At 36.5% G+C, this 13,674-nt stretch overlaps 1 protein-coding gene across 1 annotated transcript; it reads right to left on the reverse strand.

The window, feature by feature from the left end:
• Positions 1–28: 28 nt before the first annotated feature.
• On the reverse strand, positions 29–10,390 carry si:cabz01074946.1. The gene is made up of 6 exons (XM_024262723.2): positions 10,347–10,390; positions 4,437–4,646; positions 4,225–4,359; positions 3,896–4,159; positions 2,695–2,812; positions 29–1,933 (listed from the first exon to the last, which is right to left on the reverse strand). Exons 1-6 carry the CDS (start codon positions 10,381–10,383, stop codon positions 1,906–1,908), a joined length of 792 nt encoding a protein of 263 aa, XP_024118491.1. The 5' UTR covers positions 10,384–10,390; the 3' UTR covers positions 29–1,905.
• Between the last annotated feature and the right edge of the window lie 3,284 nt (positions 10,391–13,674).

Here is a 13,674-nt window from a genome sequence, read left to right on the forward strand (position 1 = left end):
AAACATATATATATATATATATATATATATATATATATATATATACACACACACACAAGGGTGGTTTACACATTAAATCTTAAAAAGATATGCTGTGCAAAATGTTCAAAAGGATTCGTCTTTAATTCCCTCCCTGTCTTCTACGACTCTGAGCAGGAACAGGTGAACTTTGGCCAGTTAATCCTTCCATTTCAGATCCACAAACACACACATATGGACAATTTAAAGACACCAATCCACATATGAACCATATTTGTGGACTTTGGGAGTAACTCAGGGTACCTGAGGAGAATTCTACCCAAAAAGGTCCCAGCCGATACTCAAACCAGGGCCTTTTTTCTGTGAGGTAAGAGCAGTAGCTACTATATCGCTACTTAATTTAAATCACAGTTAAATTACATTAAAACATGTTTCTCAAACAGTCACATAAAATCATTTTAAACAAGTCATTAGTATAAATGATAGCAGAATCACACACTTTTTAATCCATCCATTCCCCTTCAGAGTCAGACCGGAGCCTAACCCAGCTACTGTTGGATAAAGGCGGGGTACAAGTTAATTCACACCAGGGAATAATTGAGGAGTTCAAGGGGAAAACCCACACATGCACAAGGAAAAAATACAAACTCCTCACAGTCAGAAATCAGTCAGGATTCGAACGTTCTCTTCTTGCTGTGAATCAGAGCCATTGATCGCTAAACACTGTAGTACTATAAATAACATTTAAAATACATTTGGAGAGGTTTCTCAAATAGTTATATAAAATGACTCTAAACAACCCTTTAGTACAAATGGTAATAGAATTTTCACTCATCTTTTAAATAATATAAACTGGATTTACAACTTGCTATCCTGCCTTAAGTGATAGATAGAAATACTGCACTAGGCAATAATAAACAGTCCTCTACCCAAGCCATGTAGGACAATACTAAAAAGATGAGAAAAAAATCAAAATAAATAAAACAAAAACAAAAAACAATGTTAAAATTGATAATCATAATCAATAAATTGAAAATTAAAACTGCGCCCTATTTGGTCTAGGGGTCTGGGACATAGCATAAAGGAAAATTAAGAGAAAAAACGTGTAACAAAAACAACAAACAAATGTCTCCATAAAGATATAATAAATTTATTTAGAAAAAAAATTAAAAAAACAAACAATATCTAAAAGTGAAGCAAAGGGGCTTCAGGGTGTACCAAGGCCAAAATAACAAACAAAACCCAGATGAGTTTACCTGCAAAAAGAAGCAGTAAAACATTGACAAACACTAACCTCCCTGGACTATCATAAACGGGAGAAAACATTTACTAAAGAAAATGGTGGTTCACCCCTACAGCTTCACCTAAATTAAACACTAAATACTAAACAACCGAGTGGGACAGAACACAACCACAAAGAAACTACAAAGTGCACAGAAATTAAACAGGTGGAGAAGATCACTGAGCTGCAATGGAGATTGTTTGCAGCCCAGCTCCCTTCTCGTGGTCTGGAGGTCCACACAGTGGTTTTGAAGGCTCCCTCCTCCGATTTGGACCAATGGGGAGCCACGCCTCCAGCACCACACCTGAAAGAAATCGACAGAAAACACACACAAAGATCCACAAAACACAAGGAAGTCCCCACTCTGACCAAAATCCACAGAAAATACAAAACCAAATACAGCTACAGCCGTAACAATGTGAATAAAAATACAGCTGTTTGTGGTTCATTTTAAAGTCACAGTTTAAAGGTCTTTTTGATATTCTTGTGAATGAGTCCACACATTGTGTCCATCATAGTACCATAGATGTGTAGCAGTACTTAGACACTGTTTGGATGTGTCGGAGTGTAGCCGTCCATGGTTGGGTAATAACTGTCTATCTACAGGTGTTCGGCTGTAACTGTATGCAGGTTTGACCACTTTTCTATGCCATTAATAGGTCTGCGGCCTCACTGGAAAAGAAGAAAAAACAAAACATACCCATAAGACTGAAGCCATAACTTAAAACATCAACAATATGTATTCTGACGCAGTGACTTCTGCTATGGATTGAGTTTATCTTTTCAAACAGCTTGCCTCAACAATCTGAAAATTTGAAAAATAAAATCAAAAACTTTAGAAAACAGCAAATTAAAGGAAACATAAGAAATGTAACTTGTTAAATCTCCATATTTTTAGTAATTTATATGAAGAAAGACAGAATAACATACACCAGCAACAAAGAGAATAAAAAAAGAGAACTCAAGAACCATGAATGATGAGATGCATATTTGGGTAATAAGTCATCATTTTTTTATTTTAATTTTAATATTTTTGGGTGTAGTTTTCGTGTTAAATTATCTTCAAAAGTGTTATTACTTTGTTATTTTCATTTAAAATGAACACAATTCAGGTTAAAATCCAAGAAAAAACTTCAAAACACTAAAACAAACAAAAAAAAACAACTTTGATTTCAGATGGATTTATATGTAAAACTATAATTTTCTACTTTTTGGTATAAAATTGTCCATAAAATGAAAAAAAAAAGTGGAAAAAACCCTCAATCCTCATTTTGATAAATTGAAAATCTGTTGTGCTTGAAGCAATGCTCCCTTTCTGCACACCTTGTGTTTTCTTCCGAGGGTTCATACGTCAGACAGTATTGATTCTTGAGAAAATAAAACATTCAAACTAAAGATGATCAGTTTCACAAGTTAGCGTGTGTTGTGCTTACTCAGATTTTGTTTTTTCACATCTGTAGATCAGGAGAATTAGTACCACGCCTCCAAAGGTTCCGAAGACAAATAGTAATATCCATCTGTCCCTCAAGTTGGAAGATTCTTCTGTAAAGACTTGGAAGAGACATAAAAAAAATTATTCACGTTTTTTTTTAATTTGTCAAAAATTTGGTAATGACCAACAGTCAATACTTTTAAAGCCCTTTTCATAGAGGTTAATAGTCAAAAAAAGTTGATATAGGGTGTGGTTACCCTTTAAAGTCAAAAGTGTGTTGTGTTTTATGAGACTACCAACTTCTATTCTCACCTGCACAGATGTAAACCTTTGAAACATGAATACATGTCAAGAAATATCAGCTTTTTGGAAATACATTTCCATGTGTTAGTATGATTTCTCCTTATGGGGACATTTGATTATCCTATTTGCATTCTTACTGATAATTCAGAAAAAAAACAATCTGAGTATTTAGATAGTTGGCGTTCATGAACACTGGCTGAAGAGTGTCTATCGTCATCATCACCTTACATAGCATTTGAGTAAACTACAACAAATTATTCATTAAGTGTAAAGTATAAAGCGGTGTTACTGTAATCTTTACTTTATGTAGAATGATAAAATAGGTACCTTTATTTAAGGCTAAATGAATTGCTTTTAAAAATAAGGCTTGTATTTCTTTTTTAAGTTAATGTGTGTTTTCCTAGATGGAGAGTCCTTTTTTCCGATCATTCCAACATCACATGAACGCATCATATTTACGGTTTTCCCTGAAAAACGTTAAACCATTGGTGCATTCAAATGAGAAGTAGTCAGTTTTGAAATTATGTTTTATATTAGTTTTAATCAAAATTAGAACATGTTTTCATCCAGATTTCATGTTATGTCTTTCTCTTATGAGGTGGAGTACCAAAATACTCCACAGATCTGGTCCTAGTCCAGTCCTTCCATCAAATTTCAGAGCCCCTTTTGGCCCCCAAGTAAATAAATGGCCCCACCCCTGATTTAGGTTGACCCCAAAAAAGTCAAAATGTAAAAATATTACATATATAAAAAATATTTATATATATATATATATATATATATATATATATATATATATATATATATATAAATTTGACCCTAGCAGTGTGTAGCAGCTAAATTATGTAAGCATTTTACACAAAATAACTCAGAGAAACCCAGAACAGATAAAAGCTTACCCTCACACTCTGCTGAGAAATCTTGGTGAGCTGTCTCTTCTCCTTTTGTGGAGCTACAGGTGACATTCAAGTCCTGCTTTGGATCTGTGAGAACTAAAATATAGGAGGGGCCCTTCTCGGTTCTCCAAGAGTTCATAGAGGGAGGTGAAACTTTCCAGGAAAAGCTAACGTCTTTCTCTGAGGAGGAACAGTTCAGAGTAATGAAGCAACCCTCCCGAGTTGCTGAGCTGGCGATCTTCTGTATGGTTGGTGCTTGCAATCTATCTGCAAATGAAGTGCATCATTAATATTTTTGACCTTTTCTCTGAAACACATTGTAAAATTCTTACATTTCACTTCGAGCTCAATCTTTTTGGGTTGAGCTTGGTTCGTTGTAGTAGATGAACTTGGTTCGTCGGAGTAGATGAACTCTACAGAGTAAATCATGGCGTCCTTCAGTGTCAGATTAGTGATGGTTAGGTCACCTGAAGAACCAAACACATCACAAGTATTAGGTACTTCATGTTTTTTGTAGCTTTGACTGGAGGAATGCTTCCATTACCTGATTTGGTGTTTAGATGGAGTCTTTTCTTAAACTGAGGGTGACGCTCTGTATTTACTTTGCCGTCTCTAAAGGTGGCAATCCAGGTTGTGTTGGTGTAGATCGACCACTCAATTCTGACTAAACTTTGCCCATTTTTAGCTGCTGAAGTCAGATTTACACTTTCACCGACATAAGCTGAGACTTTTTCCATTGTTTCCATGTGGACAACTAAGGAAAAACAAACAGCATGTCAGCTTTGATGTGGCTCAGGTTTTAAGCAAACCTGAAAGAAAACAGGAAACCCTGGCTAGCCTTGTTAGTCCTCAGAACATAGACATGAACACAGTGGACCCATAATCTTTAACATCTATCATGGAATAAAGAGGCCATATAGACAGTTGTTTTTTTTAAAGAGAGTTGTCAGCTATCATGAATAAAAAATAAAGCAATAACCATTGAAAATATGTTGTAATCAAGTTACACAAACATCTACTTTTGGTGAAAAGTTGGATTTTTTTTTTTTTTTTGCATAGGAGTCAATGTGAATTTGCTCACTTTTAAGCCTCGTCTCCAGTGGTCCGTTTGAGAACTTCACCATTTAATTCATCTGAAATATCCTTAAATTCAGGAAAGAAAGTCGAAAGCAACTTAACCCAGTACCTCTGTACTGCACTGTAGGTTTTGGGGTTTTTAATGTGTGGGTAATTTTCTCAAGATGGGGGACATATGTAAAGATAATTAAGATTAAAACAGCATTTCTGTATTTAAATTGTTGTGAATCAGGAGCAGCAGAAAATTTGGAAAAACTTGTAACAGCGATGTCAGCACATTCTCATATTCTCGTCCCCAAGTTGTCAGATATTACATATTAACGTTTGGTTAAGGCCCCCTCCACGACACTTTTTGACGGTTTGGGTGTCCCCAACTTGTCGTTTTTTGTTGTCCTGGCTGTTTGTAAAATCAAGGGCCCACAACCCTCAGGACCTCAGCACCAGATGCGGTATTGGACGTGGTATCAGATGCAGTACCACATCTGGTACCGGTTCAGGTCTGGTACTGCATCTGGTCCGGGTTAGGGTACCGGTGCACTACGCTTCACGGTACTGGACCGGTTCAGGTCATAGGCTGTGGACCCGTGATTTTATGAAAACAGCCAGTACGTTAAAAAATGGCGACTTGAAGACACCCAAAAAAATCAAAAAGTGACACGGATGGGTCCTTAGCCAGACATCAATATGTGAGGACTTGGGAGTGAGAATGTGTTGATGATGTAGGTGCTACGGTTGGAGGGCCTCAGTCTACCTGCTCTGCTCCATTTTGATGCATCCACCTCCTAACAAAAAGATCCATGTACGTCTTTGTTTTCCTCGTCTGATCTGCAATCTGGATCAACAGTGAATGGTTGGATAGTTTCAAAATTGCTCGCCATTTGTGTTGCACCGAAAATATAAGGTTCAGGTTGTGAGGGGCTCTAAGCTAGCAGGAGACAGTGTTAACAAAGGGATGATGGGAAATGAGGGCGGGCTTACTCCAAACCAACAGTCCCACCCACAACTCAGAGGCAAATTTCTAAGCCCTGCAGAAACTATATCATAGAAAATGATGTTTTTTTCCGTTTTTTTTTATTTTTTATTTTGGCTAAAGATGTCATAATCATAATTAAAAGCCCACAATAGATCAAAAGATGTCATGGTACACAACAATAAATTACTTAAAATTCTTGTCGTTGGTGATAATGAAAGGGGACAGAAAGAAGAGAACTTACTCTGTCCCATTTAACAAAATCAATCAAACTATTTTAACCAAATTAATCTGAGACATCAGAGACATTTTGTCTCTAATGTGCCTGAGTTAGATGCAAAACAATGACAGAAAGAGTTCAACATAGAAGGGTAAGATACAAAAAAAAACTTCAACTTCAAAAACCATCTAACTTGTTGACCTATCTCTCTAGTCACAACAGCAGAAAATCTTACATTTCTAGAAAAACGGAGATCAAACTGCAAATATCCTTTATTTAGAATTTATATTCATCTCAAAGTTAACACAACTTGGAACACCTCAATAAAAGTTTTATTGCATATAGAAAATTGAATAATTTTGTGTGGGTTTGTGGTGTGTGTGCAGTTGTCAGACACATTTAAGAAAACTCAAAAATAGTTCACATGAAGGGAAGTGAGTCTAGACTGGTTTCATCTACAGTTTTTTCTCAACAAACTGGCTTCTATGTTTCCACTTAAAGGTCTAGAAACCTGTCAACACTCACCCTCCTACAAATAGTCAGTAGTCAGTCAGCCAATTGTTCCTTGCTCAACTTTCTGTTAATGTTGTGAAGTTTGAATCATGGCAACTGGACTTAAAATCTTCCTTCTTGAAATGTTTCGCCGCTCATCCTAGTGGCTTCATCGGTTCGAGTTATGCTTGGTTTAGTCAATATTTGTATCATCCAGGTGGGTCTCCCAAATATAGTTTTATGTTTCTCAGAAACAAAAACATTGTTGTTCTGTACGTCACCAGTGTATGGAAAACTTAAGAGATTTTTGCCAAACTCCAAAAACAAGTCAATTTCAAACCTAGCGGCACTTTGAAGCAAAAACTGGTTCAACCAAAGACACCTTACTCACAGAAAAAAAAGAAGCGATGCATTTTATCTAGTCCTGTGTACTAAAGCATGCTCAGAGTTGTAGAATGTAGAAACCAAACCTTCATTACCCTAGAGGTTGTACAAACACAGCAGGATTTTTAAGCCTCGTTTCCTCTAAACGCGGTCCCGTACGGTCCAGTATTTTGAACATTTCCATTGTAAAATGGACCCACTAAACGGCACCAAAACATACTTCTTGGGGGGCCCAATGGATTGTAGGTTCATTGAAAAATGGAACAGGACTGTTGGGGCAGAGCCGTTGGGGCCGTTAATTGTCGAAAAATGGCGACGACATTAGAAAGCACCTAATAGCGCTCGTTTAAGCTAATGTTTCCAGTTTTCAGGTTCTTCTTGTATATTCTTTTGGTGACGAGTCTATACTAAATGTCTGTAAACAACAGCAAGGTCTGGTCTGTGGTTGAACTGCAAATGTTCCTTGCTGTTGAATGTCCTCAAATTTTGTTGCTTTTCTAGTCGTCGGACTACAATGACACGCTAGCAGTCTACACCACACGTGCTGCAAAAACAAACCACTTAATGAGAATGAGGCCTGACTGAGGGGAAACATTGGCCAGGATTAACTGGACTGTATCGTACTACTCCTTCCTGTACCGGGTCACTTAGTGGAAACAAGGCTTTACTCACACTTAAAAAAAAAATGTTTAAAGTCCAACATGTACAGATTCTAGATGGAAAAAGATATGATTTTAGAGAGGGGTCAAAGAAGGAGAACATGTACATGTCAATAACCGTCCCTTCAACAGAGGGGGAGGCCTCAGACACAATTTGTCCCCTATTGATCATTCATTGGTTCCAAAGAAAGCCAAAACTACAGCCCGACCACATCTGTCAACACTATGATGGAGTGTAAAAGAGGAAGCTTTCACTCTGGTTCCTCTTCTTTGAGTATTCCATTTCCAGAAATGTGGGTGTCCCATGTGGAGGATTCTAATACAGACTGAACCCTGCACCACTCAGACTGATGAAACCATCTGGATGAGTGTCGAAGCGTTTTAAGGAGGAAGATTTTAAGCCCAGTCACCATGAGTCAACTTCAAAGCAAGTCTTTTTTATGTCTTTGCAGTTTTAAGTAGACAGAGATCTTGAATGTTATTCCAGTTTTTGTTTTTTACAGCAGTGGTGTACTTTTAGGGCCTGCAAAACCTTCAGAGAAGGCCTAAAATTATCTGAATAAAAGTATCTAAATGACAGACAAATGTTGTTTTTTTTACATATCTTTCTCCAAAATATATTTTACTCTAACTGTTGTGTCAGCTTCTCTCACAGCCCTACCACGCCCCGGCTGTGCTTCTGTCAGATAGTGTTTTTTTTATCAAATTATAGTTTCCAACCAATCAGACTTTAGCCCTCACTTGTTGCTAGGTTCATGAAAGTCTGCCTTACACTCGTACAGTCAGTGCTTATGCCCTCACCTCCACCTTTGTGGCGGCTTTCCATAAAAACCACTGCTGATTAAATCATAGTCATGTATGGATTATACACACTGATGTTGCTTCAACCAGTAAGAATTTGAGTTAGAGTCTCTGCAGGTGAAATATGACATAATCGTCTCTGTTTGGATGGTTGAAGCTCACACTATCAAAAAGTAACTTCTTCTGTACTTCAGACTGTAGGCAGTAGCTGGACTCAATTTTTGCTTGAATAACTCACTTTTTTGCAGTTCAAGAAGGAGAAGTTGATTTATTTACAGATTTATTGCGTAAGCAATAAAGATGGACTTTACTGTCCATCTTAAGACTTTATTGTCCATCCTTTATAGTCCATCTTAAGTCTTTATCTGGAAAAGTCTTTTCCGGATAAATTGGGCATGGTCAAAAAAAGGTCGGCCAATCCCGAAGACAGCGAGCCTGTCTCAACAGGAAAATGATTTGTCATTTTTCAGCCTTCCAGCAGTTTTGTGACAATGTTGAGCGACAAAGGGGCCAGAATGAGAACTTCTACGCCGCCACTGAACGCATCACGTCTGCTTCCAAATGGAGGACAGAATTGTCATATACACGGCAGCATTTTGTAGGTAAATCTGTTGCTAATCTCCTGAACTTTCCTCATGGATGAAATTCATCTTTAAATATGTTGGATTTGCTGTAAATGAAAATACTTAAAATTAATATTCTTATAATCAGGTTTAATGAGTTGTAAATTGTGCTTTGATGTTTGTTGCTCTATAGATGAAGCTAGTTAATTTCAGAGATAAACCCCTTTGTAGAATTCAAGTAACACAATAACCTTTATTTTAATTTATATGATTCTCTTGATTTTATTTTTCTGTTTGTATTGAAATCTAGAGGGATTCTTATTTTTTTAAAGGCTCAGAGACCCTCAGAAAAAATAAGAAAGCCAACATTTCCATGGATAAGGAAACCTAACATGAAGAGATGACAAGCAAATGGTTGATAGTTTAATGTTTTAGTGTATTTTAAAGCTTTAGGACAGGGGTCAAAAATGACCCAAGAGGAAGGATAAGATGACCCTGAATGCTTGAAATGAATTCATTATAACTATTGCTTGTTTTTTTGTGCAGAATTTTGAGACAACCTTTGTCATAAATTAGCATTTTATAAAAAATACTGAATTAATTTGAGTTAAGTTGAATCCCTGTCAACACTGTCTGTTTCCTCTGAGTTAATGGTACCTTTAAACTTTACGATCTCCAACAGAGAAGTGATGTTCAGAGTCAAAAAAGGCAAATATTTGTTAACCAGGAAGTGAGTGGAACGCCTCCGAAACTTCTAGTTTAAGTTTTTATCAGAAACTAGGTTCCAAATATGAACTATGCATTAAAACAAACTCAAATAGGTTCCAAAACTGACTTAACCCATTTTCCTATAAAATAAAATTATATGAAATACACCACATAACAAATAGATCATGTAAAACATTTCTGATGTTTTTCTGTGACACTGATGAGATCGTGGGTTCTCTTGGGTTAAGGAAACATTTTACAAAATATAATTTTGTTTCAAACTGAAAACAAGAAGTACGACTCTAAATAAAGACATGTGCTGAATTAAGATGAAAGTGAGGTGTAGTGAAGGAATCCCCCTCTCCCCAACCACCACCATTACTACGCACCATAGTGCAAAACCTTTGAAACTCTTCTCTGGTGTCACTGAATTCTATTATGTTCATTTAAGCCTCATTTCAGGATGATCTTCAAGCAGCATTTTCTGGTTTATCGACTTCCTATCTAGAAACTAATTTCAAACATTCGTTCATAGTCAGTTTTTTGTTACCAATTCTTACTTAAAAGGAAAATTGCTTACCATGAAGGACCGAGACAAGCAGAGTTAGGAGTCTCATTGCTGAAGAGTGACGACTCAAATGAAAGGGGAAAAAAAAACGACATCCTCTTTAGTAACTGCCCACTTCCTTATTTCCGCTTCTCAGTTCGAGTTTAAATAATCTATTTTTTATTTTAACCATGTTTGTATACTTGTGTAAGAATGGAGTTTTAGTTTTAGCTACAGAAAACATAGATTATATGAGATGGATACACACACTTTACCTGTGTTTATATGTAAGTGTGTCATCTTTCAAATGTTTCTAAGAAGTTTGAGAACTCTGATAGGTATATTTGACTTCAAAGATCTTTTTGGTACACTGTTTATATTTTGGTGGATCTTTAGTTTAGTAGTCTCGTGTCTGACAACAATTTGGCACACCACAACAGTCCTGCATGCGGTGGGGGACTATTTGTTTCACTTCGTCTTTGAAACAAAACTAAAATTTACACATATCACATGAGACATATTTATTAAAAACACTGTTACTGCAAAGGAAGACTAAAGATCAGACAAGTTCAGGAAGATGATTCTGTCTTTTGTCACATTTTCTCTTAAGAACATGATAGGAATGTTTGTTTCTTAACAGTGAGATTGACAGCAAAACACAATATTATAATATTATATTTTATCTGCAAACAACAAAAACCATGGGCTACAATATTCAACAACTGATGAATGTTTACAGATTCAAAAGTCAAAACTATATATATTTTATGCTTAAATCTTTAACACCTGAGGCGGTGCCGGTGACGCTTAAACACAAAATTTTTAATATCCTATAATTTTTCAACTGTTAACAGCGTTGTTATCATGTAGTTGTAACATTTTTCTCTTGATAGAGGATATATGTGAAAAAAAAATAAGATTAAAACAGTGTTGCTGAGTATTTCTTTATTCAATCATAATGGATGAGGAGCTGATAAAACTTGATGCTTGAAAAAGTTTGAGTTTGTGATGTAGCAACCAAAATCTCCTTTCAACAATTCTAAAGCATCCACTTCCAGTCAAATAGATCCATGAACGTCTTCATTTTAATCGTTTGTGCTGGAATCTGGATCAAAACTGTACAGCTGGAAAGCTCCAACTTTATTTTTGTTACGCTAATGTTAGCTTGAGGGGCTAAAAGCTAGCTAGAGAGAGAGTAAACAAAGGAATGCTGGGAAATTAGCGGAGGATACAAGTTAACCACCGGCTACAAGCAAATTTCTGAGAAGCTTCTACTGCTCTGCTGACAATATGTCTTAATAAACAAACCAGGGTTTGGGATTCATGCTAAAAACTGCATAATCACAATTAAAAGACCAACAGGAACAATTTTACAATAGATAAAAATGTAGTTTGAGTGGGACTTTAACAGCACACTGCTGTGTATGGATTCATACTGATGAACGAATAAAGGAAGGAAAGAGTTAGACTTGGTCAAAGAAATTCCTTTTCAATGAGGATAAAAGAAAATGTAAGCAAAAAGCAACACTTCAGTAAAAAAACAAAGTGAAAAGAAATAAAAACTTCTTAAAAAGCATGTGACAAAGACACAACTTTTAACACATGTATGAAAGAGGAAGTACCAACACACTTCTTCCTCATATGACTCAACTCCACCTGATTCTTCATCATCGTTTTACCATAATCATTTTAAGCCAAAAACTCCTTTCTACTAAAGTTAGTCATTCAGTGTAATATCTAGAGATCATAATGAAGATATACTTGATCACTTGTTGCTAACAAGCTGTACTACTAAGATGGAAACTATTTTTTTTTTAACATCGACCTCAAAGCGGTGTCAATAATTCTCAACCACAGTCACACCTTGGGGTGTGAAAGCCCACACACGTTGAGCAGCAAAAATTCTATATACAAACTTGAGCTTGCTGGTTGTATTTACCATCCATGACTTCACCTTCGCTAGAGCCAACTGATGACATATTCTGCTTGTTTTGTGTTACTTTTTTAGTTCCTGTGCAGGCTGCTGTGACTCCACCAATTCTCCAAAATCAGTTACAGCTGCCTGCACTTCAGTAGTTAGGTTCTGTTTATGTAAGGAACCCTGCTGAAGCCCTCAGTAGCGGTGTTTCCATGTGCAAAATGTCCTCGATTTATGAATAAATCATTTTGACACTCGCAGAACTGTCTAAAATGAAGGACGCGGAAATTTTGCAACTTTAGCCAGTTGCATAAGTGGAAATTTCCTAAACTTTAGGAAACCCATTAAAAAATGATATTTTAAAAACTTTTCAGAACTATCAGCTTTTAAGCTTGTACATGCAAATAAACTGTAACTGTCTAGCAGTTTAGTGTGTAGGGTGAGCTTCAATAGGACAGAGAACGTTAATCGCTTTATTTCTATCAAGTCAATATTTACAAGCGTTCAAATTTGTAAAACTACACCCGTTCACCTCTGGAGAAAAATCTGGTTAAATGCTGTTTTTTCTCTGTGTATCTATGGAGCTAAATCAAGACCAATATTATATGAAACCCAAATAAAGATTTTAACTTTTTTGGGGGGGAGCTGACAACATGCTGCCACAAACAGTGGTTGTGTAAAGTTGCTGTTTTAAAAAAATGTTCATATCACAAAAAAAAAAAAAAAAATCTATAGTTATTTTGCCTAATTAATTGTAACTATATACATGTAAGTTGAAACATGCAACAGCTGGATTTGAACCCAGGTGAATTGATTGTTAGTCTTGCACATTACCACTGCGTCACTGGCAAATTCTCTTGGTGTAAATGTTCTGCAGGGTTCATAAAGACGACCCATCACATGGTGGTGAACGTAGGCATCCTATTTTCACGAAAGATTTGTTCATCCATAGATTTCCCACATTAAAATAGCCATTAGGCCACAGAAGATAACTGGAGCATTAGCAGTGTTTTAGCCATTTTGTCCAAGCATAAGTACGTTGTCGATATCCGTCTGTACAGCCCAGTCTCAGGGAAATGCGTACATATGCCACGATTTGGGAAATGCCGTGTATAATATACGCCCAAACCGGTTTTTGCGTGCATATAATACGCACGGTCCTAAACGAGTTAATTGTGTTTTTCACATTTGACACGTCCCCTGGTGAAGGCGTGAGCATCACAGACAGCCCCACAAACGAACAATTTGCTTTTCTAACCCTAACCATAACCGTAATCCTAACCTTAACCAGGAACGACGTCATTTAGAAAAGAGCCGGAGGATTTCTGACCACGTGATAAAAACGAAACATAAAAAGTCGTGTATATTGTACGCCGGCGCAACCTATTCTCTACCATTGCGTATCATATGCACGCAAGAAGCGTGTTTGGCGTATATTATACA

This window comes from Oryzias melastigma, unplaced genomic scaffold (genome assembly GCF_002922805.2).
Source record: "Oryzias melastigma strain HK-1 unplaced genomic scaffold, ASM292280v2 sc00313, whole genome shotgun sequence".
Classification (NCBI taxonomy): domain Eukaryota; kingdom Metazoa; phylum Chordata; class Actinopteri; order Beloniformes; family Adrianichthyidae; genus Oryzias; species Oryzias melastigma.